The following is a 24,220-nucleotide window of genomic DNA, read 5'->3' on the forward strand; positions in this document are numbered from 1 at the left end:
CAATGTGGTTTTTAGATTTTAGGTTTGTGCCTTATTACTTCATGCTTTTCCTTTCCCACCTGGCACAGTAGATCACCCAGGAACCTCACCGACGGAGCAGCAGAGAAATATGGAATGGATCCAGTCATACTTGAAGGGCACCTGCTGAAATCAGTGGACCTTAAGCCAAGCGTGAATAAATTCTCCTACTGGTTCAATATACCTACTCTACACACGAGTAAGGGCACGATCCTTTGCATGTTGAGAGAGGAAAAAGGCCTACGGCGCCCAGCCAGCTATTTGCATCTACCCAAAGTAAATTCAATCAAAAGCAAAACAGAATTACTTCAAACATTGTCTGGCCTGAGTGAGGTAGCCGCTCTATGGGATTTCAGGTAGCATCCCCCGCAGCTGCTACCGTACCTTGATCCTTTCCACTGAACCTGGGAGTGTCGGCATGCAAAACCTGTGCTCTACTGCTGAGCTTCAGTCACTGTCCACACTTACTGGCCAAGCCTTCCTGCTGGCCTTCTGCTCGTTGAGTATTCGCTATGGGTGGAGGGAGAAGAAAATCAGCATTCGATGCTAACAAGGGAGCTGGCTTCCAGCTGGAAGCCAACCCGAAGTGGAGAACTGGGCCACCAGAGTATGGACCACCAGAGTATTCTGGGTGCATGCTAAGTTGTTGCTTCTGCAGAGACTCCTGGGACTGGCCACGGAGGATGCTCTGTCCCCAGAACACAGTGACTTGGTCAGCACTAGCAGCAGAACAAAATGGGAACAGACTCTGAGCTTGCTGAATGGGCTGCATCACATGAGGGCTGCAAGACAGAGGAATCCTGTTTCTGGATGCTGTCATGGCCCAGTTCCCAGAGTTTTCTTGTTGGGGAGAAGAAAAGGCTGTTCTGAGTGGCCCCTTAGAAGGACGCTTTAGGCCACAGAAGACTATTTGTCTACCTGGCCCAGTAGACAATACTGGACAAACTTGTTTGGGCAAGCAAGTGCCCAAGGGCTGCAATATGGACAAACAGGTGCCCAAGGGCCGCAGAATGAGTCTCCACTGCTCTCCAGGTGGACCTGCAGAGAAGGATTTTGCCCATCCCCTGCTTACCTGGTCCTCTGAACGGGAGATGCTATGCAGTGAACCTGGGACCTCTACCACTGACCTTCGGCCCGCTCCCAAAAGTCCCTGCTGACAAGCAGTGTCCAAGAAGAGCGCAAGGGAACGACTTACTGTTTGTCATCTTTGAACCACTGAAATTCCGCGGGTGGTACAGCCATGGCTTCACAGCGCAATAGGGCCATCTTTCCTATGGGGGGATGTGAGTCCTTCACATCCGTGATGGTTGGAGGGTCTGGCAAAAGGGAAGATGGAAGGGAGGGATGTATTAGCAGGGAAGGCATGCAGCATCCTCTTCTTGCCGGCCATGCTCATCAACTGATTGGCCATCTTGGTTAGTGATGTCACACAACAAAACTTCCTGAGCTCACTGAAGAGAAGGACTTGGCAGGGATTCATAAAGCTGGACAAGCCCCTCCATAAATCCAACCCAGAGAAGAATTTGCAGCGTCCCCTGCCTGTGTAGAGGGACCCTCCTATCTCCCAGAATCCCTTGGGTCAGGGCAGGCAAATGAGCCGTGTTCACCAGGATTCTCCTTATTTCATCTCACTGCCCATCTCATGCCTGATTTCTGTTTGCAGTTGCTGCTTGCTCAGCATAAATGGGAAACCCACACAGATCTCCCCCAGTTGGTACAGATTTTCTCCCTAGATTAAAGCAGGGTTGATTTAATCTGCACTAGTTTAACTGGGAACTGGGAATGAAATGGACAAGAGTACTTGCTCAGCAAGCTGTGAATATTTCCAGCGGACATGCACTCATGCTTGCTCTTGGAGTTTCAAACTGGGCACACATGCGTCTTTTGTGAGCACAAGCAATGTTCTCCTACAACGTTCTCCAATGCTCTCTTAGGAGAACCATGCCTCCCTGTTGCCTTGGCTCTCCATTAGCAGAGCAACGGGTTTTGGGAGACCTTGTAGCCAGATCCCTTTGCTGCTGCTCGTACTTCAGCAAAATTGAAGGGAAGGCGTGACTGTATTGGGGGGGTGGCACTGAAGAGCAGAGAAAGAGAATGGAGACCCTTCTGACCTGATGTCTTCCCATGGAGGCAGAAGAAAGATCTTGGGGGTGCTTCCTAAGTTGGTCTGAGCACTGAGCTTGCATCCCCACCTTGCTGGACTTTCCCAACCATTCTGAGCCTCTGCCTCTTCCCCCATTATTGCCAGCACCCCAGCGTCTTTCTCTGTGATCCAAGGTGGCGTTTGTCCCTGCTCCCGGCGCCACAGCAAGCCTACACGTGCAAGCAATCTCAGAATGCAGAAGGGAGGGGCGAGTACCAAAGCTGAGCGCTTCTGCCATATAGAATGGAAACTCTATGCAAGTAAATCGAGCACAATCTGGGGGAACAGTTCCAGCCAGCCATCTACCTGGATGCTCAGTTGCTACCTGTGGGGCCACGTGTTGTATTTGTCTGATGTATCGAAGAGCATGAAAACGGCATCTCCTGCATACTGCCAGAACTGGCATAGTGCATTCTACCCTTTTGCAACAATACCACCTCATTTGGCTGCGTGAATAAAGCAGCTCTGAACTTGGGTGCTGTCCATACAGTGACTCTTGCTCTGGTAGTCTCTAGGATAAATGGCTGCAGTGCACACTTCCTGGGGCTGCCCCGAAGACGGTTTGGAAGCTGCAGCATGTGCAAAACGTGGCAGCCAGACTAAGAACAGGGAACGGATGGTCTGTTCCTATAGCACCAATTCTGGCCCGCTTGCACTGGTTTCCCATATGCTTCTGAGCCCAATTCAAGGTGCTGGTTTTAACCTTTAAAGACCTGCGTGGATTGGGACGATAATGCAGATGGGACGCTTCTCCCAGCCTGCATCTGCCTCAACACTGTCATCAAGTTCTGGGGCCTTCCTTGGATTGCCACCTCTGAGTGAGACCCGGATGGTGGCAACAAGGAGAAGAGCCTTTCCAGTGGTGGCCCCCCAGTTGCAGAATGAGCTCCCCACTGAGGCTCACCTGGCACCAACCTTACTCTCTTATCAGACTGCCCTCTACTGCAGGGCATCTAATTAGTCATTCAGGCCTGCTGGTGTGGTAGACTGGGTTTAACAGGGGCTTTGCAAATTCATGTAATTTTTGTTTTAAATTTGGTTTCAAATTTCGTATTGTTAATGTTTATGATGTTGTAATATGTTTTAATTGTGTATTTTAAATTGTTTTTAAATATGCTGTTGTGAACCACCCAGAGAGCTTCAGCTGTTGGTGGTAGAGAAATTAAATGCATGCGTGCATACAGACATGGGTTGTATGAACTGGAGGGGGAGGCCACAGGGGCATAAGGATGGCGCCTACATTCTCTTCCATTTAGTTGCTAATACCGTCTTTAGTATGTGTGTCTTCATTACTTAGACCAGGAAAAAAAACCATAGGAAGAAAGCTAGTTTTGGGGAGCAAAAGGATGTGGGGGGGCAAGGATTTAATCTATGCTATGTAGGTCCTTGTGGATTGGAACCAAGATCTGCCTTGTACAAGAGCAAGAGGCCTCCTCAAGAGGAAGGGCTGTGCTTTGTGGAAGGTCTCCTTGCTACGTTTTTGGGATCTCCTCTCCCCAACATTCAGCAAAGCCTCTTGACTTTCCATGAACCCTTTGCAGCGGCCTAAAGGGGCTGCCAAGTGAGGTAAGGGGTAAAATCTGGACCCCACTTTGTGACTGAAAGCTAAGGGAACACATGAGTAAGCAGGAAGTGTTTGGGGGAAAGCCCACCACCCCTCGCTAGGACTCGGAGTTATCCCCCATGCCTGGCTTCCCGGCTAGGCTTGTTCCTCAGCTAAAGTCACCCCTGAGTCCCTGGCATGGTTGGGAGAAGGTTAATGGGCACAGTCTGGGCCCCACTCACAGTTGACAGTGATGAGCACGTGCTTCCGGTCAGGGACCAAGACGCCGTTTTCTGTGATGCATTCGTACTCCCCAGCCTGCTGCCGGTTGATATCTGTTATTTCCAAGTACTCCCCCTCACTGGTGAATCCATCTGTGGGATAGGGAGTAGCGGGCAGTGGGGAAGGGGTCAGGACCAGCAGTAGGGGGACAGACACAAACGCAGACTTACACACGAGAAAACACATACAACAACAACACTGTTATCAATGCCTCCTGCACGTGGGGGCTGCCATGCCCCAGGGCTGTGGGGGCGGTACAGGGACTCTGGGTTGGACGTGATGCGGGAGCCGGGATGGGGGCTGGCCAAGCCTTTTGGGCTGGTGGGCACATTGGGGTTTGAGGAACTGGCACTGGCACTTCCAGGAAATGGCTGCCATTGCTGCTCATTCATAAAATGGCTGCCAAATGTGGGCCTGGCCGGTCACAACACATGCATGTGCTAGAAGGGGAAGTGGTGAGACTACAAGTACTGAAGAAGCAAGACTCAAGAAGAAGGGAGCAGAAAGGTCTGGTCTCCAAGATGCAGCATCATTCCGGAGAACCCATCTTTTGAGGCAAAATAAAAGTCAAGAGAGGCCGGGAGCCTCGTGGGCACTCTGGTGCTGAGGGAACCATGCCAGAGAACCCAGGTCTGGCATATAGGGCAGTCTGGGACAGCTCGTCACCCACCAGAGCAAACCAAACACAAGACCAGGGCTCAGCGCAAATCATTTTTACAGCGTCACCTCAAAGATAAATACATGAAATCAGTCTGGGACTTGTTAGTTGCATTTTCATTCTCCCCATGATCCAGCACTTGGCATAAACACTTTGGACAGCTACTCAGCCTCGAAGCTTCCTTGGGAAAGTTTCTGTTGGCTTTGCACATCTGGAGCCTGCCATGTTTGCCATTTGTCCTGCAAAGTCGCTCCTGGTTTGTCAGCTTAGATAGTAAGGGAACAATTCCCCTGTGTGTGGCTCCATCTACCTTGCCCTCCTTCTTACCACGCTTCCTCACTTTGCTGATGGTGTTCTCAGAGCCAAGAGCACTGTGGGGTTTGCACCACACTCGGCTTCCTGCAGCCAGGCCCGAGATCCCGCTTTGGTCTCCTCAGAACAGAGAGCCTTCCCCACATGTTCGCTGTGTCCGCCACATGCCTGCGTGCAAATTCCAGGAAGGCTTTCCTATGGGGTGTTTCTGCAGGGACTCCCGTCTCGTCATGCTTCCATACAGCCCAGCTTTGTGGGGTGGCTGGGTCATAGCTGCCCGTTGCTTCTCTAATGAATGCCTTCCTTCTCTGGTCACTCACTTTTGGTGAATGGCCTTCTCTAGGCAGAGCAGGAGTTGGGCCGTATTCTTCCATTGTGGGATAGCAGGTTTAATGGCACTCCAGGTGTTATTTTGCCTTTTAATATTTATTTTAATTTATGGTCTTACTTTGTAAGTAGACTTCTTTTTTCTTTTTTTCAAGGACAATCTGGTAGCTGACTGTAATAAACTACTGGCTGGAACTCCAAGGAATGTTGATAGTTTTCCTTTTTTTGCAGGGTGGGAGGTGGCTACTGGATGGAGTACCTCTTGTAACCACAACCTACACAAATAGGATGCACAACCTGAGTCTTCCTCCAGGCGCCAACTCCAAGGACAGCAGCAAGGGGAGGGCCTTCTCCGTGGTGGCCCCTAAGTGTGGCATGACCTCCTTTCTGAGGCCTGCCAACCTTGTCGCCGTTTAGACAGCAGGTGAAGACAGCTGTGTACAGTGAGGCATTTAAAGATATACATGGATATTTGAGAAGGGGTGACCAATCCCAGATCTATTCATTAGCCATTTTAATTTGTTTTTACATGTTTGCATTTTGGGAAAAAATTGTGGAACTTTCTTGTGTTGTGTTTATGAACTCTTGTAAATCATCTGATAGCTGTAGCTCTTGGCTATTAGGCAGGAGAGAAAATAAGTTATCATTATGGGTGCTTCTTTGAAAGTTTGCCCCAGAGCTGGTTTGCTAGCTGCTTGGTCTTCACGATTTCTTTAGATAGACTCTACAACAAACTCTGCTCCCTTCCAGAAACAGGTCCTTTTAATCTGAGATCCTGTGACCTCTGGAGGCAGTAGGTTCCACTGGTGCTCATTCAGGCTGGCACAGCTCAGGAGGTGAATACTTATGCAACCAACAAGTGCCTTTTCTGCACCGATCGTTTGTGCCACGGTACCAATATTTCATACCTTCACAGTGTTAAGTATTTGCACACATCACATGGTGACAATGGATTTACATCCATGTCAATTTCAGGGTGTAACTCAGCAAAATGTGGATGACTCAAGGGGTGTGCATGGGCATATTTTGTTTGTTTGTTTGAAACCATTTTAGACTTTCCCTTACCAAAGTCTCGGGACAGTTTAACAGTAAGACAAATACTAACTGAATGGCACTGCTTTGAGCCAGGCTCATGCAAACACCACCTCTGCTTTGCACGTGGGCTTCCTGCTCCTCCTCCCTGCAGTCAGTGCCTTGGGGCAGCGAGGGAGCCTCTGCCAGACTGGGGACGGTCCCTGAGATCTCCTCCGCCCCATCCTCCTTCCAGCCTCCCTTACCTTTCATCTGCCGCCAGATCACCGTTGGCTCCGGCTTCCCCACGGCCAGGCAGAGCAAATTCACGTTGCTTCCCTCGTTCACAGTCACAGAGGATGAAATGTTCACGATCCGAGCCGGGACTGGGGAGTTTGCAGAAGACACTTTGTGAGTCTTAAGACCATTCTCCCATTTGGGGGGGGGGGGGAGGATCTTCTCCAGCACTGCACTAATGCTAGTGCCTCAGAGCTTTGCCCTTCGTGAGGGTTTCATCGGTGGCATCCAATTAGCAAGCTGTCCTGCTTCTTTTCATGTTTCTAGAAACTTCACCTTCTCGTTCTTACATATCAAGGGCAGAGCAGGTTGGCTTTCCCCCTCTGCCTGATTGGCAGCCTATTTCAGCGTGAGCCAGCAGGCTCCCCTTGGCTGTGTTATGCTGAAGCCGAGCGCCAGCAGCTGGCAGTGTTGGTCATCCAGTAAAGCCCACACACTGGTGGGGGGCCCCTCTGGTGTTCCCCCAGAGTCTCCTAGCCTGTTCCCCTCTCTTGATGCTCCTGCTATCCGCTCACCCTCTGCAGGCCACGGAGAGAATGAGCAGGAGAATGATCTAGGGCCATGAGGCAGATCGGGGCCAGAGGGAGAGAGCAAACAAAGAGGCAGACAGGGGATGGGCCGGCCATTCAGGAAGAGGAGCAGTGAAGGCACCTTGCCCAAGGGCCTCTCCAAACCTGGCTCCTTCTCAGAAAGGATGCTGAGGATCCTGACACACATGAGCACAGCCCAGGATTCTGCTGCACCTGAGCATTGCCCATCATCCTGCACAGCACTGATGAAAGAAAGCTTGGCTCTCGATTTTTGATTTCAAGGGTGACAAGACCATGAAGAAGGACTCGCGGTTGTCATTCATTTCAGGGGTGATGGGATGTGTTGAACCAGAGAAAGACTGAAAGCTAGATTTTGCCTCTTCCCTGCGGCAGCGGCTCACCGGGGCCCCACCTCCCCTTAAAGACAGGAAAAGGAGCTTCAACGCCTCTCTGGATGCAGGTGACCGACGCACCTCTCCCAGCAATTCCTTGCAATGCATACAAGGCTTTCTTTACACCCAGTCTCCACATTCACAGGTTGTGCTAAGTCACCCTGCAAACAAGTTACAGCATGGACTGTTATGTGACCCTGCTGGGTTCCTTGGGGCTTGTCTCACCCTCCTTCCCCTTTAGTCCTTCAACAACAGAACCTGTTTTGTTCCTCCCCCCCCCGCACCTCCCCCCTTTCCAATCAAATCTGTTTCATCTGCCATGCGTGTGTTTTCCTGGAGCCTCAAAAATGCACAACAGGGATTATTTTATTTTAAATCAGCCCCGGAAAATTGAACAGTTGTGTTCATTATTATTATGTTTTAGTATTTTCAGAAGTGCACTGTTACAGCTGTCCAATGTGTGTGTTCTTGCTTGGTCAATTTCGTTGCATGTTTCAGCTGTCAAAGGCAGCAGCAAAATGGAGTTGATAACATACAGGGAAACTGGCAAACCAAGACTGCATTTAGGCTAATTTGTGCTCAGTGGCCAGAGTAATTCAGAGAGCTCCATGGCTACGGGAAGACTAGAATTCAGATTTCCTGACTCCCACTCCAATATTCTAGCCACTATGCTCTGTTGTCGAGTTGCCAACTGAAAAGCACCAGTAAAGAGGGGAAAGCAGCAAAACTAAGTACACCAAAATGGCGGAGGGGGACCAATATCTCCCGTACTGCAGTGTAGCCCTCTCGAATTTCATTGTTCAGCTGACTTTTGCCAGGGTCCTCCATCACTTCGATACTTCCCTGAAGCCCCTGCGAATCCTTGCTGGACCATTTACTGCCCACTTCCTCCCAGTCAGTTCTGAACAAACATCCCCCACAAATATGTGGCTTTGTGGAAGTAAATTGAAGGGAAATTTGCACCAGTTTAAGGCTGCGAAGTCCAGAGAGGGGAAAATTGTGACCTCGCCGTAACTGCTAAGTCATTGCAAATTTGCCCTCCATTTACTGCTCTGCGCTGCACAAAAGTTTCCTCTTCATTTTAGTTCCCAGGCATTTAGCTCACATATGCTCCCCTTTTGCAAAAATTATAAAAATATTCCTGATCGTTAAAAACAAGAAGCACAAACCCTTACAGGGGGCAGAACAGGATGAAGGAAATGGGGTGCTGGCACCAGGGGTCCTTCACCCAGGTCTACCCCACTGGGTCACTCTCAGCTGCCTATGGCTGTCCCCGCTGGAGAAGGAGGAGGAGGAGGAGGAGGTCTACCCCACAGGGTCCCTCTCAGCTGCCTTCCCAGCAGTTTTCTTTTCTTTTTTAGAACTGCATTGCTATAGAATAAGCCAGCCTGAAGGAGGCAGTCTAGAAAGAAGGAGGAGGAGGAGGAGGACGACGACAACATAGGTTTGATGTCCCACCTCAAAACAGTTACTTTTCAAGTGTTCCTCAGCAAATCCCACCTTGGCACCTTCAGGGTTAATGTCCTATGGCTGTCCCCGCTGGAGGACCCTCCCCACCAACAAAAAGAAACCGCTTCCCCGCACCCACTACCCGAATCTAATGAACCGCATTGTCTGCCCTGATAGGTTGGGGGTGATGTGGATGCAAGGAACAGATGTTTCCTGACGCCCAGGCTGCTGTTCCGGACTGGGCCCAATCAGCTCCTATTGTACCAGCTTCCCAGCGCCAGCAACCATGGGAGATGCTGCATGTGCGTGCGCGTGCGTAATTATGGGGTGTGTGGAATGGCAGTTGTGCCTTCTGCCAATGCTGCAGAATTGCTGGAGGTGGCTGGGAATCAGCGGAGGAAGCGAGCATGGAAGGAAGCGACCAAGAGGGGACTCTCGTCAGTTTTGGCAGCTGGAGAGAGATTCCACGTTGGCCAAAGTGAAGGCACCCTCGGCGATGGGAGAGCGTGGGGTGGGGTGGGGCGGAGGGGATGGGAACTCTTTCTGCACACTCATGTAGGGTGACTGAATACAAAGCGCGGCAGGAATCCTTCATCTTCCGTTCTGAAGACATGTTAGAACACACAGCTGGCCCTGGAGGAGAAACACCTGAACAATGCAGCGGGATCATTTGGACCCGGCGTCGACTGTTCCTCGGGAGCTCCACCTTCCACACACACCCAGCCCTGCCAACCCGTCGCGGCTCATCTGGGGTGCTTTCAGCGCCAGCTTCTGGGTTGATAAGCTTGGCTGACTGACAAGGAAGGCACCCCAATAAGCTTGGCTTGTTGTATGAGAGGACAACAAGTCCTCCTGAGCCACTTGGCAAGAGCCACAGGGGGCAGGCAGGCGCCAGCGACAGCCACCCCAGGGGCCCCTGACTTGGGGGGCTGCCCCTTGAGGTGGGGCATGTTGGGGGGAGCTGCAGTCAGCGGGGGGACTCCTGCCCCGTGATGTGGCCGCGAGCCCTTGCAGCCGGCAGCTGCGACGCAGGGGAAAGAAAGAGTAGCTCGGCTGACTGAGAAGGAAGGCAGAGCTCGCCCAGTCTGGGGCTGCCCCAGGCAAGCAGCCGCAGCGCAGGGGGGTGGCGCACTCTGCCGGGCCCCTCTCAGCGTGAGGCCCAGCTCTCCACATCGGCTGCCGCCGATGAGGGGCGGGAGGAGCCGTGCTCTGCACAGAGAGTGGCGTGGCTGCTGCTCTGTGCAGGAGTGGCCGGCTCTTGAGGCCGCTCCCGAGGGCGGCTGGGAACAGGGGTGAGGCTGTGGGCGACCCCTGATCCCCCGCCCCCTCCTGCCCCTGCCAAGCAGCGACGGGGATGGGGAGCCTTGACCCACATCCTTTTTCTGGCTCGTCCTGCTTTCATCCCTCCATCAGTGACTGTTGTAAAGAAGAGTAAAACTCCTGCTGCTGAACTCCGCCCACAAATGCCTCAAGAAAGGTGGATGGAGGGGAGGCTGAGGGGAGTCTGCAAAGGAGGACCACTCCCTGAAAGGGCTTAAATGGTTGTTGGGCAGGCTGGGTGCATGTGTGTGTGTGGGGGGGGCACACGCACGCAATTCTGCATGCCTTGTTTACCAGCCAAACCATGAGGAATCGGGTGAGGTGGCTTTTGCTGGGGACCATGCCGTGGAACAGGCACCGCAGTGGCGCAGCGGGAACCCCATGCAGCTGGGTGCTGTCCGCCCCAGCATGAAGGCCAGGAACCTCCCAACCCATCAGGCTGGAAGGAAGCCCAAGCAGCATCACTGAAAGAGGCCCCTCTGTGCTTTGATCTCAAGATGCCTCCCTGTGAATGGAAAGCCATACATAACTTTTTAAAAACATATAAAAATAGCGTGGGGATAATCTGGAGATTAAGGGCTCCGGGGTGCTTCCAGACGGATGGCTCCTAGCATTACCAATCAAAAGGCATTGTGAGGCTATTCTATCTCTCCCTCCTTAATGGATTTTCTGTGGTAAGAAAGAAGACAGAGGAAGCAGTGGGGAAACATGGGAGGGTTACAAATGGAAGACGACCACTGTAGAATAATGGCTCAAAGTCCTGTTAGCTTTGGCAGTTAAAAGAAAAGATTGCTTTTGGTTGCCGAGAAGCTACAGGAAAATATATACGTGTCTGGACTACTGTTTGGTAATTAACTTGTGTTTCTTTTAAAAACTAGACTGTAACAACTTGGGTTTTGTTTTCTTTTCTCTTTCTTTTTAATTCTGTATTACTGTGAAATATATGACAGGTTTATATTAACTGCAGAGCCTGCCATGAAGAGATTTGCTACCTTGAGATTACACTGTTTTTAAGTTGGGCTGATGCTTGAAATTTGCCAGATTTGAAAGCTGGGGCCATTTAGATGGGCTATAAAGATGTTTCTTTCTAGGCAGGCTTTTAACCTCCAAGTGTGATGGAGTTTGGTTTGGTTTGTGTTATTTTTCCTGCCATTAAGATAATGCTACTGATTTTACTTTGTTCTGGGGGTTCTTCTTTTTGCTCTTCCTGGCTGCCTTGATGTATTTTTGTTTGAACTAAATTTATTAAGATGGCGAGGGGGAAATGCAAGCATGAAAACAAGTAGGAGATGCCGTCATCTGGAGCACACATGCATGCACACAGACACACACCACTGCACAACTCTGTGCACGAGCGAGGCATCCAGCATGATGCCTCCTCTGGAAACACCCCGCAGCTCTGCAGTCCGGTCCCATCCTTTCCCCGGGCCTGTACCTTGCACGATGAGGTACACCTGTGAGGTGTGCGGCTTGTCCTGCGTCTGGAAGGAGCAGGTGTAGAGTCCCTCATCATACACGTCAACGTGGGTGATCATGATGCTGAACTTGGAGGGGATGTAGGTCACCAGCTGCACCCGTGGGTCGATGGACCACTTGTCATTGCCAGCGTACAGGATGTTGGAGCGGTTCAGCCACGCCACGCGCGTCACCTCCTGGTTGATGTAGCAGCTGCAGAGACAGGAGAAGATCCGGGCACGAGGGTGAGCGGCAGAAGGGGGGAAAAGGGGGTGTGGTTATGGGGGGACGGCGATGGCAGGTGCGAGAGAGGAGGCCTGGCTGTAGTGCTGTATTGGGCAGTTGGGGTTTGGAGATGGGAAATGCTGTCACTTTGGCCTGTCCTGCTCTGGAATTTCCTTTCCCGAAGAAGCAGCAGCATTTGGGCACTCTTGGCTAATTCCCATAAAAAGGGGATAGAAGTGGCTTCTTGCCCATCCGCACTGGCCTAGCTCTGAGGGGAAGCATCCATACCTTCCTGCTGGCCATACAGCTGCTGAAGATGGAGACCCTGTGGGAAAAATGAGCTGGCGACCCTAATTCAACCCCAGTGTTGAAATGCAGGAATTCACATCCAGGGTTTTAGAGGGCTCCCTGCTCTAAGCTCACGTGGATGACACAGTCCGTTTTGGTTTCTCCCACATTATGTTTTGTTAAATATCTCACGTTCTTCTTGCCGTGAATGGAGAGGACTTTGCAAATTTTGGTGCATTTTGGTCAAAACCAAATTGAAAAGAAATCTTGCAGTTACGAGAGATGCCAATGTAAAGGCAACATTGCAGCTTTCATACGGCCCTGCCGATTGCAAAGAGGAGAAGTGGCTGCCGGCTTCTAATGCCTCCAGTGCAGGGCAGCATGTGCCTGCGAAGGGATGATGCACAATGACAATGGACACCAAGCCCTAAAGAATCAGTCTCTCCTTCTGTGTGCAGGTGCCCCAAGGGGGGAAAGGGCTAAGGGCACAATTCTAAGGGCACATTTAGATGGAAAAAAGTCCTGCAGCTCCCAACACACTCCAACCAGCCAGCCTAAGCACAAGCACAGCAAGTGGCAGCCTCAGGAGGTTTTTTTATTAGGCATTATAGGAAAATAATAGGTCACAGTTTGGTGACCAAGAATATCAGAAGGGCTCCAGAAATACCAAATTGATGGCAACCCCATGAGCATCCCAGATACACTTTTTTATTGTTGTTGTTGTTGCAAGAAACCCAAGGGAGCCTGCATAATCTTTCTCCTCTGCACTTTATCCTCAGAACAACCCTGTGAGGTAGGTTAGGTTGAAAGTCAGTGACTAGCCCAATGTGAGCTCCAAGAACAAGTGGGGAGCAGAACCCAGATTTCCTGGGTCACAGTCCAACCCTCTGCTGGACCATTATACCGCACTGCTGTTGTCCTTTCCATGGTCTTGTGCTGGGAAAGTGGTGGGTGCATGTGCAGAAATGAAGCAATTTACATTTACAGCTGGTATTGCCATTCAGCAACAACAAAAGGAAACCGGAACACAAAAGCCAGCCATATGAGTGCCATTTGCTTTAGTCAATTTGCATTTTTCGAGTCCATGGGGGTGAGGGAAGCAGCAGCTCAGCCATATGCAGGAAATCCTAAGGATTCTGGAATTTTTCAGCTAAAAACAATCAGGGGGTGGGGAAAACCTCCCTGTTCCTGAGACCCTGACTGGGTTCAGACAATATGAGAACCTGAACTCAAGGGCTGAGTGTGAGCTGTTGTTGAACCCGGGCAGAATCATGGGTCCTCCCAACCCACGGTTCAGTGGCAACCCACACCCAGCCTTTGAGCGAGATATCCTGTGGCCCAGAACCTGGAGCATCTCTGTCAGTAGCAGCAGCCCATATTGGGCTCCATGGACAAATAGTCTGGCTGGCAGAAGGTAACTTCCTGTAAGCCCATGAGGATGGAGGCCCTGAGGCACCGCCCTGGGTGTGGAAGCCAGGCAGGAGACCGCAAGAGCTAGAACTCCGGGGCTGTCCTCCTCGCTCTGGTGAAGCCCAGAGCTCTCTCTCTCTCTGCCGAGCCTTTGAAGCCCAAAAGACCATGTTATTACAGCTCTTTTTACCAAGCCCTAAAAAATTTGAACACCTCCGAAACTGTGGATTTAATGAGCATTATGAGTGTTTGGAGAAAGGCAAGCCGGCAGGCTTCTCTGAACTAAACCGCTGAGTTAATTCCTGCACAGACACATTACTGACTGGGCTTGGGCAGCCCTCCCTTGCAATTCACAGCCCCCTGACCCTGACCCTCCTTGGCCCCTCGCCAGTCCCCGGCCACATCATTTCTGCTGGCCCGCTCTCCTCACCCGTGGCTTCCAGCTGCGAGATTTAATTATCAGAGCGGTGCTTCTCTTGCCTTGAAGGCGAGTTGGGTGCTAAGTAATCCCGTTTCTTAGTCCCTGACAGCTGTCAAGCACAGATTGGACAAGCATTCCAAAGATAACCACAGAAGAGCTGGAAGGAGGAGGACTTTGTGTTCTCCCCATCAAATCATAACTGACCCCGATGCTTCAGCAAAGTTTGGTTCCCTTTCCTTCGCACCGCAGCACGGTGGATCCAGAGCCAAGCTGCCTGCCAGGGGATTCCCTGGCTCTGTGGCTGGGAGCAAGACAAGGCCAGGGCCCCATGTCCCAAAGGCTCAACCCTATACTTGATGTCCAATTACATCATAATTTCCCTACCTCTGTCCCTTTCTCTTTAGGAAAAGCACTAAGGAGATTGAAATCATGAGGGGCTGGGGGAAGATAACGTTTTATTTAACTCTCTTCTTGCTGACTACTTCTGTGTGTACACACAGGGATACCTTCTGACTATATGCAAAGGGGAAAATGGGGGGGGATTTTGGGAGGACAATGGATGGCAGGGAAAGAGTTAATGAGCCCCTTTCTCAGTCCTTCCTCCACTGGTTCCCTTGTCAGTATTCCAGCTCCCTCTGTAACTCTCCTTCTTTCTTTTATTCCTTCACTGCACCAAAAAAATCTCCTTGCTTGGCTACACCACCGGGGAGAGAAAAGCTGCAGCCAAAGTTCCCCTTTCTTTGGAACGACTGGAGATGCAAGCAGGAGGTCCAGAGATGCTGCAGGTGGCTTTGAAATGGTCAAGAGAGTGTAGGGGGTCTTCTGCCCCATATCCCAAGCTGACCACATCACCCTGACCCAGACCTCTGCACGTGGATTGCCTGGGCGGGGGGCGTACGGGGAGCAGGGTTGCGATGGCAGGCACTGGAGGGAGGGAGTCAGGCAAATGGGAAATGCTGACAGGAGGCGCTCCAGGGCTGCTTCACCCCCGCTTTTTCCAGCATTGCTGGTGGCACCTGCAGCAGTTCTGGGCTCCTGAGAGGCAAGAGAAAGATCGCTCTGCAAGCTGGGCTCGTTCAGCGACTCTGGCCGGCAGTGGCCAGCCACCTTGCCCAGCTGCCTGTGAGCTTCTTCAGAGCATCTCTCTGGCCACTGCGGCGCACAGGAGGGTGGACTGGACGGACTGCTGGGCAAGGAAATAGTTCCACGGCCTCAGGTGTCTTCCTGATGTTTGGGGTGGGAGCTGCTAGCAATCCTAGGCATGGGCTGGGCATGCTGGGGCTGATGGGGGCTGAAATGCAAAACGCATGGAGGGCACTGGGCTGGAGAAGGCTGGGGATGAGGCTCCAGCAGCTGTCTGTCTGTCTGTCTGTGCCTTTCTCTGGGGTGGGGCATGGGGGGTTGGCAGAGGATCAGGCGGTCTGGTACCATCTCTCTCTCAGCATTCCTGAAAGCAAAGGGAGGGCTTTGTCTCCCCCTGTTTTCTGCAGAGAGCTTATGATGGAGCAGTCTTGGGAAGTAGGTCAAAGCTCCGCTGATTCAGGCTCATGGGAACCCAGCATACTGCGGGCTGCTTGGAAATTGGGGGGCTGGCAGGGAAGGGGGGGTGGGGCATGCATGTGTGCGTGCGTGCGTGCATGTGTGTGGTGGCGGGAGCAGACAACGTCTGGGACACAGTCCTGGCATGCTGACTCACAATTTCCAGCAGGGTGTGTGCAGAGGGGGGGCGGATGTGCAAGCAGACAGGATATATGGGGGGGGGGGCTGGGGGAAGGGTTCCTATGCATGCCTCCCAGCCCCCTTCTCCCCTACTGCTGACTGTGCTTCTTCAAGAGGAGCCCTGATCACTTTGATGTATGTATGCTAAGCGAACAAAGAGCTCCAGAGCAGATCAGAATTGCGTGGCCGTCTGCCGGACAAGACCAAACTCCGGGGCGGGGATCATCTCCTCCTGGGGTAACGGCTCATCCGGACAGCTGGAGGGGCAGTGCTGATAGAAAGCTGGCCCAATGGGCAGCCCTGGGTTCAGAGGCGTGCAGGGTGGGAGGCTGGGTTGCCAGCAGTTCAGGGGCTTTGTGTTTTTTGGTTTTTGGGGAAAGAAACTTCACGAACCAAGTAAAAAGAGGGGAGCTGTAGGGAGCTGCTTTTGAAACCTGGAGGGGTTTGTGGATGCAGAACACGAAACTCCCTGCCTGTATCCCAAAGCTGGGGCTTACTTCCCCATAATCCCCTTCCCAAGCAAGACAAAGAAAAAACCCTTTCGTGGTGAAGGTCACGCTCACTATCGCTGTGGAGATGAGCTCAATCTGGAGGAAGGAAGCCGCCGGCAGGAGGGCTCTGCTCTCCATTCCCACACACTCCTTCTGATTTAAAATTGGACGGCACACCTGGTTCTCTGCATGTTTTCAGATGCATGGCAGGGCCCCTTAAGCATAAAGGGTTGCAGGGGCCCTCTGGCACTGTGCCCTTTCATGGCCCACCCCATCCAAGTGGCCCCTGGCAGTTTGTCCTGGTGGCTGGGATCGTGGGGGAAGGCGCCCAACCCTCCCAGGAGTGCTCCTTCAGTTTCCCACAATGCCCACAATGCCCACAGGACCGGTCAGAACATCCATCTGGCGTGGGGGCAAGAGCGGGAGTCCTTGCAGTGGCAGGCCCAGCCAGGGGAACGCGGTCTCAGCTGCTGCACTTCGCTCCTCCATGGGCCTTTAGCCATGCGCTTGGGGTCTCCCTCTGCCCCACCCGATAGGGCTCTTCTTGGGCAACCGTGGGATAATTCTGACAGGCGCCCACCTGAGCTCCCTTGGGGGAGCAACGGGAGTGCTGCAGTAATCGCGTGATTGTGCACAGTGAGCGTGAGACCCTGCCCTGATGTCTAAACCCCCCTGGCAGTGATTGCCTTGTGTGCGTGTGTGGGAGAGAGGGAGAGAGAGAGAGAGAAGAAAGTGTCAAAAAGGGGAAAGGAGGAGAGGAAGAGGCAAAAGAGGAGGAAAAAGGGGGTGGCAGAAGAGACAAACGGTGGCCATATTGACGGTAGAATTTGCTCCCACAGATGTCTGGCACACGGCCGTAACAGCTCCCACTCAAAGTAACCCAAGAGGGAAGGCCCGCCCAGCCTGGTTCAGCACCTGACTGTGCTGGAGGAGGGGAAAGCACTGATCCCAACCCTCTCCTCAGGGTCTCCTCACCTCCTGCAGACTTAAAGAAAAGAATCCAGTGCAAGGAGTCGTCCTGAGATCCTTCTGGAAGGTGCTCTGCATCAGCCCTGAGCACGGCTCCAGTGGGGACATGTCCCCGCCCATGTGGAGAAAAGCCGTTGTCACCTGGCTGACAGAATCTGATGCGAGGAGGCATTGTCAAAAGGAAGATGCTGGATGGGAAGGGCTGGGCTCAAGCGAGGCCTGTGCCAAGTCCAGGGTCTTAAGCGGTGGACTTCTGCGACTGGCATCCAATGCTCTGGGCTGCTTTTGGACAGAGGAAGCTGCAACCCACCTCCAGGTCAGCACTGTTCTCTCCTCCCTCCAGGATCAGGTGAAAACCCAGTGCATGTTTTCTGGGCAGAAGCAAGCTGTGGGGAGCTCCTGGCTGGTTGGCTTTGGACATGAATCACTTCCCATACTCATGCGCTGAGTGCTTTTCCATCAGCACGCCTGGAGCCTCAAATCCACACCTCACTGCCCTGCCCAGAAACAGGTGCTCCTGTGGATGCTTTTCAAGGGGGAGGCGGCTGGGAGCCAAGACTTCCTCCAGCAATGCTATCGCTTTGTCTTGGCCCAAGGACGCGTTTCCTGCCTCCTGTCCTTTCTCCCTTTGCAGCATTTCTTTCCTATACTTCCTTGCTGGGAAAGTTACCCTTTAACAGAAAGAAGAGCAAGCTTGTGGTGGCGGCAGGCTAAACCCAGGGCTTTGTAGCCCTTGGGCTTGCATTGGCTGCTCCGTGTGAGTCACACCAGCACGGAGCGGCCGGTGCAGCTGAAAGGAGGCTTAAGACAATACCGGGGAGCAGCAGCTGGAGAGGGGGCATCAGGGATGGGAAGGGGCCACCACCCACACAGGGCAATGAAAGCTGCTGCCAAGGGCTCCAGCACCATGCTGGAATGATCTTCCCGCAGGGCGAGGGAATGTTATTCCCCCAGACAGAGGGAAAGGCTCTCAGTTTGAAAGAACACACGAGTGTTAAAATCAAGGCTTGGCAAATTTATGCCGCACTTGACAGAGTTATTAGCCATTCCGTAAGTCATCGCTGGCTGCTATTAAGGCGTTATGAGAAGGTAATAGTGCGTTTTGCCAGGGGGCCATCTTTTATTTAAATACAGTCAAGATGTTGTGATGAAACTTTAATAGACCTGGGGCGTATGTGTGTGTGTGTGGTGGGGGGTTAAATTATTGAACTGCAGGGTGGTGGCACAAAATCGTGCTGGGTTCAGAGATCAACACAAGGGCAAACTGGGAGGGGACCGGAAAAGGGCCATGGGTGGGTTGGAGAATGTAGCTGACAAACCATCGCACCACTAGAGGGCGCTTTTGGAAAGGAGGCACTGCTCCATTGGCTGTTGCAGCCCACAACCCTCGGTCCATTTAGTAGCCCAGTAGCTTTCTGTGGTGGCCTGCTGGCCAGTGCTGGCTCCAGGTTCCAGAGGGCCCTTGAGCAAGGCACCCTCCGTGGACCCTCTCCTTCAGAGCCATGCTTTTCATCTCCACTCACCTTTGCGCATCTTCTCACCCCACCCTCCTTCTCATCGTTGCTACCCCTTGCTTGCTCGGAAGCAAGCAGCCAGAGATGGCATCCCCTGCTGCTCTTCTTCCTAAATGCCGCAGAAAGTGCCAGCTTTCAGCAGGTACCTGACTACACTGACCTCAGGCGCGAGCCCCACAGCTGGGGGCAAAGTACTGCCTTCCCCATTTTCCCTGTCCACCTCAGGGGGTGGGGACCCAAATCAAAGCCCAGGATTCCCCTGACTGTGAGCGCCTCTGGGCCTGAAAGGGAGGAGAGGTGCGGTTGCAAGCCCAGACTGCTCTGGGCCAGGATTGACTCTCATTCAGGAGACGGAGGAAGTTAAAACAGGGTGGCGGGGAGGGGCGACAGGAGAAGAGGCACACGGCTTGCATGTGGGAGGCTGTCCAAGCAGTGCAAGGTCCGTGTGGCTGAGCTGGCTCAGTGCAGAAAGGACATTGGCCTTCATTCTGGGGGCAGATGAGCCCAGAGAATGGCGACCACTGGGTGGAATGTACACAAGTCATGAGGAAGAGAAGGGCCCATCAGGGAAGGGAGCTCACCAAGGGCATTTCACCCAACGTTGGAAGATGCCACCTGATACTCTTGCAGGGGTGGGGGGAATAAGGCTGGGAGGGGCTGTCCTTCAAGGAGATACCTGGATGGAAAGTCCTAATAAGTTTAGAATGGGAGGGAGACATTCTTTTACATTGCCTGAGAAGTTCAGCAGAGCATGCTAAGAAATCCACAGTCATGCCACGCACAGGGGAAGCACATGCTCACACACGCAATAGACAAGACGCCTGCCAGTCAGAGACAGAAAACTCACCTGAGTGTCGTGTTGTCCCCTTGGCAAACTGTGTAATTCTCTGCTGCCTGATTGAAATCTGCACCCCGAACCAGCAGCCCTGTGCAGCAAAAGACACACACAAACAGAGGGGTGGTCGTTAGAGTGTGGCAGAAGAAAGTGCTCCCAAGGGTTGGCAAACTCAACACATGCCCCTTCGAGCAACACACCTTCGCGTCAGCACAGCCTCCGTCCCTGTGGTTACTTGCAAGTTTTTTGAGCTGTGCACAGATCCCCCGTCTATCACGCCTGTAAGTGACCCAACTCAGCCAGGGGGCGATTCACCCTGAATGTACACTGAGCAACTCTGAACTCTGAAGTCTAATCTGGGGTGGGATAATAGAAAGCCAGGGCACACATTTCTGTCCCGTCCCATCCCGTCCCTTCCCTTATTTCTTCTTCAATACATCATTAACTGCTGTAGTTTCCTTTAAGGTATCATTGAGTAAACAGCACTGAAGCGCACGGAAGTGTGTGGTGTGGCAGCTTGCTTTAACTGCTAGGAGATTACACTACTGCTTGACTCCACCCCTCTGAAAGAAACATTTTCCCTAGAGGGACAGCCTTGCCACTGCCACCCAACACAGAGAGGGGAGAAGGGAGAAAAGTGGCGAAAAGAAGCAGGAACTGGGCAACTGCCCAGCTATGCTCCATAATTAATCCAGACCTGTCACTTTAGGCTCCCAGGAATTCTTCCTCTAAACATTCACTCATCTAAAAGGGAGGGACGGGAATGAGAGAGAAAATAGTACACATGAGCCTTCATTCAGAAGAACATATGGTTGATCGGATCAAAGGTCATTGTCACCAGGCATGGACAGAAGGCAGATCTCCAGTTGTTTTGGACTTCAGCTTTCGGAAGCCCCCTACCACATGGCCAGAGATGAAGTCCAGAGCATCAGTGGATGTGCTTCCTGCCCATTCTTGACCAACCGAGGACAGGCAGGTCACTCAGGCCGATGACACATGTGTAGGCATGAATCCATTGTGACCCATCTCCACACCAACCTACATTTTTAAAAACTGCACAAAATATTTCATATACTGTTTGTACAAAATGCTCCTTTTGCATGCATCTTTGTAGGCATTCTACCTTAAAATATGGTTTTGGGAGATAAGAACAGAATTGAAAAATCAGAGCAAAGTAAACACAGGATTCTGATCTGCGTTTTATAATAGGAATTTGGTTGTTCTGCCTAAAAATTCATACCAAACAAAATCCTGGAGCCAGGAGTGACCCATCAGATGCCACTGGGAAACTCACCAGCAGGCAGGGCATTAAGGCAACAGCTTCATCTTGCTTGTCCCCAGCATCTGGTACTGAAAGGTATACTGCCTCTGAATGAGGAGGTTCCATTTACCTACAATTACATAAAAACAGTCTTGCTAGATCCAACCAGGAGTCCATCTGGTTCAGCATTCTGTTTCCAACAGTGGTGGACCAGATGCCCCTGGGAAGATCACAAGCAGGTGTAGCAGAACACCTGTGTTGACTGTGCCTAGCAGCAAGGATCCAGGGGTCTATTGCCCCTGAGCATGGAAGCGCCATTTAGCTACCACAATGACTGATAGGTCTCTGAGGCTCCTTCATTTTGCTCTGCATGCCCTGGACCACGATTGCAAACCTGCACCCACAGAGAATCGGGGACTCAGGAGAGGACTTGGCCACAAAAACAGCATGAAGCTTCCATCTGTGCAAGGCCCAGTTCTCCAGAGGAGACCCCAGACACGGTACTACCATCCTCAGACCTGGGCCATTTGGACCCTTGCATGCCGCAACCTCTCTCACATTGTTCCAGACTGAGATTTTGGAGACCAGCCATGTCGTTCTAAGAGACAAACCCCACACCCCCACGGAGGAGAGGCCAACAGCTTGCGTGCTCTCAACTCTTATTTAAGGCTCAGCCCTGCTCTGCTCCTCGTTGAAGCAACATCCAGGCAGCCTGTTTGGCTGCCAGCCACAGCCCCGCTCGGAGCTGTTCTATTTCTGTTCATGAAACCCGACCCTGCTGAAAAAGCCCCATCCATCGCTGCACCCAGCAACACAGTCCTCGCTCGGCGGACCTAAATGATGCCGAGCCCTTGTCACAGCAGAGCCAGGCGCAACACCCTGACAATACTTGGGCAGGAAATCGGACCCAGGAGTCCTGCTTTGCAGCCTGTGATGTAATTCCTGGTGGAATGCATGGTCCAGCAACAAGGACGTCCAGTGCCAACTCCTATCTGGGCTGTTAGGCAGGATCTGTGAAAGGATCTGACTCAAGGTACAAGCTTTCTTCCCTGTTGCACGTGTGCATGTGCACAAGCCAGGCTGCCTGGGGACTCATCAGCAGGGGTGCCTCATTTGATCTGCCTAATTTCTCTTCCTCTGTCAAAAATCCACTGCTCCCCCTTCCAGGGAGCTGATGTCAGAAGGCATGGATGATTGCTAGGGAAAGCGGTCCAGCGACAGAAGCCTGTGGATGAAACAGGAGTGATTCGCCCATTAACTGGATCAGGCCTGGTGCTGCTAACCCATTAGTTGCAGACATCATCTGTTGAAGAAATGGGGCATGGGGCGGGGAAGAGTTGGGGTCGCAGGGAGAGGGCGGCCAGAGGCAGTCCATACAAATGCCCAAATGCAGCCAGTCAGGTGATCGTTATCCTAAACTCAGGATCGGAAGGCAAGGACAAGGTCTTGAACATGCAAACTGCTGGAATCAGTAGCGCAGATGAGACACCCGATTTGTCATTTGCAAGGTGCTGGTTCGGCCATGAGATATGTGATGACTGATACATCAGGTGATGAGCGGAAGGTATGAAGGAGCCTGGTCAGAACATGAAGAAAAGCTGAAAAGGCAGACCAGAGAAAAAGAGAAGGGGAGGAGCACGTGACAGGGTTGTGTGGCCAGAGGGCAGGAAGTCACACCACCCAGGAGACCTAAATCCTAGTCCTGGAATTCTCTACTTGTTAGAGGTTGGATGATGATGATGATGATGATGATGATGATGATGATATGACATTTCATTTCTCCAAACTTACACATTGTTATTGCAGCTTTTCCAGAAATAGGCATGTGTTTGGAAGCTGTTTCCACTTTTTCAATGCTTTTTGTTCCTGCTCTCCAGTAATATATGCATTTTTGTCTGCATTTCCTCCTGCCCCAAAGACATGCATTGTGAGATTTGGAGACATGCAAATACGGAGCGACGGTTGCATTGCTCTGCACATATTGCTTGGGAAGTGTGCATTTGGCTCACAGCAAGATGCAAACTGGACAACACCCACCGTTATTCCTGCCTGCATTCAAGTAACCCTGTTCTGAACTTCAGATACATTTGCATGGTGTTTCAAGAGCGGGCCCTTGTCCTTATGTGTTAACCGAAGGTCTGAAAAAGGCCTAAAAATTAATAATGCTACAAAAGTGTCTCTGAGCACAGACCCTTCTCTCTCTGGTGTTCAGACCTTCAAAGGCAGATAATGTCGTTTCCAGTCATTCAAGACTCTACCCCAACACTTCACTCATTCACTGAATGTCTGAAAAGGGATGAAGTGATGGGTTACTGTGAGAACCAGGGCCAACCCTATCATTAAGCTGAGTGGAACAATTGTCTCAGGTGGGAGATCCAGGGAGAGGGAGAGGGGTGTTGGAGGAGTGAGCTTGTATGGCACACAGCCAGACCGATGTCCCAGGAGCAGGGGAGAATGTTTTCCATCACCAGTGTGGAATAAAAATTCCACTGCCTGTTGGGCTTTTGTACTTGCTCTTTGCCTCAGGCAGCAAAATGTTTCTGGCTGCCCAGGAGCAAAACAGTAAGGGAGTTTCCAAGGACTGCCCAAAAACTACTGTTCAAGAGGAAGGAAGGGCTGCTCTGAAGCCTAGCTGGAATGGCCTTGATTTATCCTTTCCCATTGCTTGCTCCGTCTATTTTCAACTGGATCGACGAGTCTCACATCTGGGACCTCCATGGTATGTGATCATAAACATGATCATGTACATGACTAAAATCTTATGCAAACAGCAGTCTCAGTCCTCCAATGGCTGGTGCTTAGGAAGCCAAAGCAGCACTATCCGGGCAGAAGAGAGACATCACTATAGCAAAAGTACCAAGAGTATTTAGGAAGCGACCAAAAGGATTAAAAGAGAAACCCAAAGCAGCCCAAAGAAGATGGAACATGCTCAGTGTTCATGGAATACTAGTGTCTGCATATGAATGGAGAAGATGCAGGAAACCTAGGTGGGTGGGGAAGCTGGAATGGAGTCTTCTGAAAGAAGGCATAGCTGGCTGGCTGGCTGGCAAGCACACTCTACCCTGCAATATTTTGCTGGAGATCCCAGCTGCATGTCTCGAGGAAAGTGATGAAGTGGTTAAGAGCACAGGACGGGGACTTGGGAGATCTGGGTTCTAGTCCCCACTCGGCCACAGGGTGACTTTGGGTCAGTCGCAAACTCTCACCACAACCTTCCTCACAGGGTTGTTGTTGTGGGGTAAGACTGAGAGCAGGAGGAGTATTATATAAGCTGCTTTGAGTTCTTCGTAAGAAAAAAGGTGTGTCTGCTCCATCTTAGAGGAGCGTTTGGCTCTGACCGACACACCTCA

At 51.8% G+C, this 24,220-nt stretch overlaps 1 protein-coding gene across 1 annotated transcript in view; it reads right to left on the reverse strand.

The window, feature by feature from the left end:
• IGLON5 (IgLON family member 5) overlaps positions 1 to 22,665 on the reverse strand; it is a 29,390-nt gene extending 6,725 nt beyond the window's left edge. The window contains exons 1-6 of the mRNA XM_044418789.1: positions 22,587 to 22,665; positions 19,622 to 19,700; positions 11,718 to 11,950; positions 6,561 to 6,680; positions 3,947 to 4,078; positions 1,214 to 1,334 (exon numbers count right to left, since the gene is read on the reverse strand). Coding sequence (XP_044274724.1) covers positions 1,214 to 1,334; positions 3,947 to 4,078; positions 6,561 to 6,680; positions 11,718 to 11,950; positions 19,622 to 19,700; positions 22,587 to 22,665 — 764 coding nt within the window. The remainder of the gene's footprint in view (positions 1 to 1,213; positions 1,335 to 3,946; positions 4,079 to 6,560; positions 6,681 to 11,717; positions 11,951 to 19,621; positions 19,701 to 22,586) is intronic.
• Between the last annotated feature and the right edge of the window lie 1,555 nt (positions 22,666 to 24,220).

This window comes from Varanus komodoensis, unplaced genomic scaffold (genome assembly GCF_004798865.1).
Source record: "Varanus komodoensis strain SLA01 unplaced genomic scaffold, ASM479886v1 scaffold93, whole genome shotgun sequence".
Lineage (NCBI taxonomy): Eukaryota > Metazoa > Chordata > Lepidosauria > Squamata > Varanidae > Varanus > Varanus komodoensis.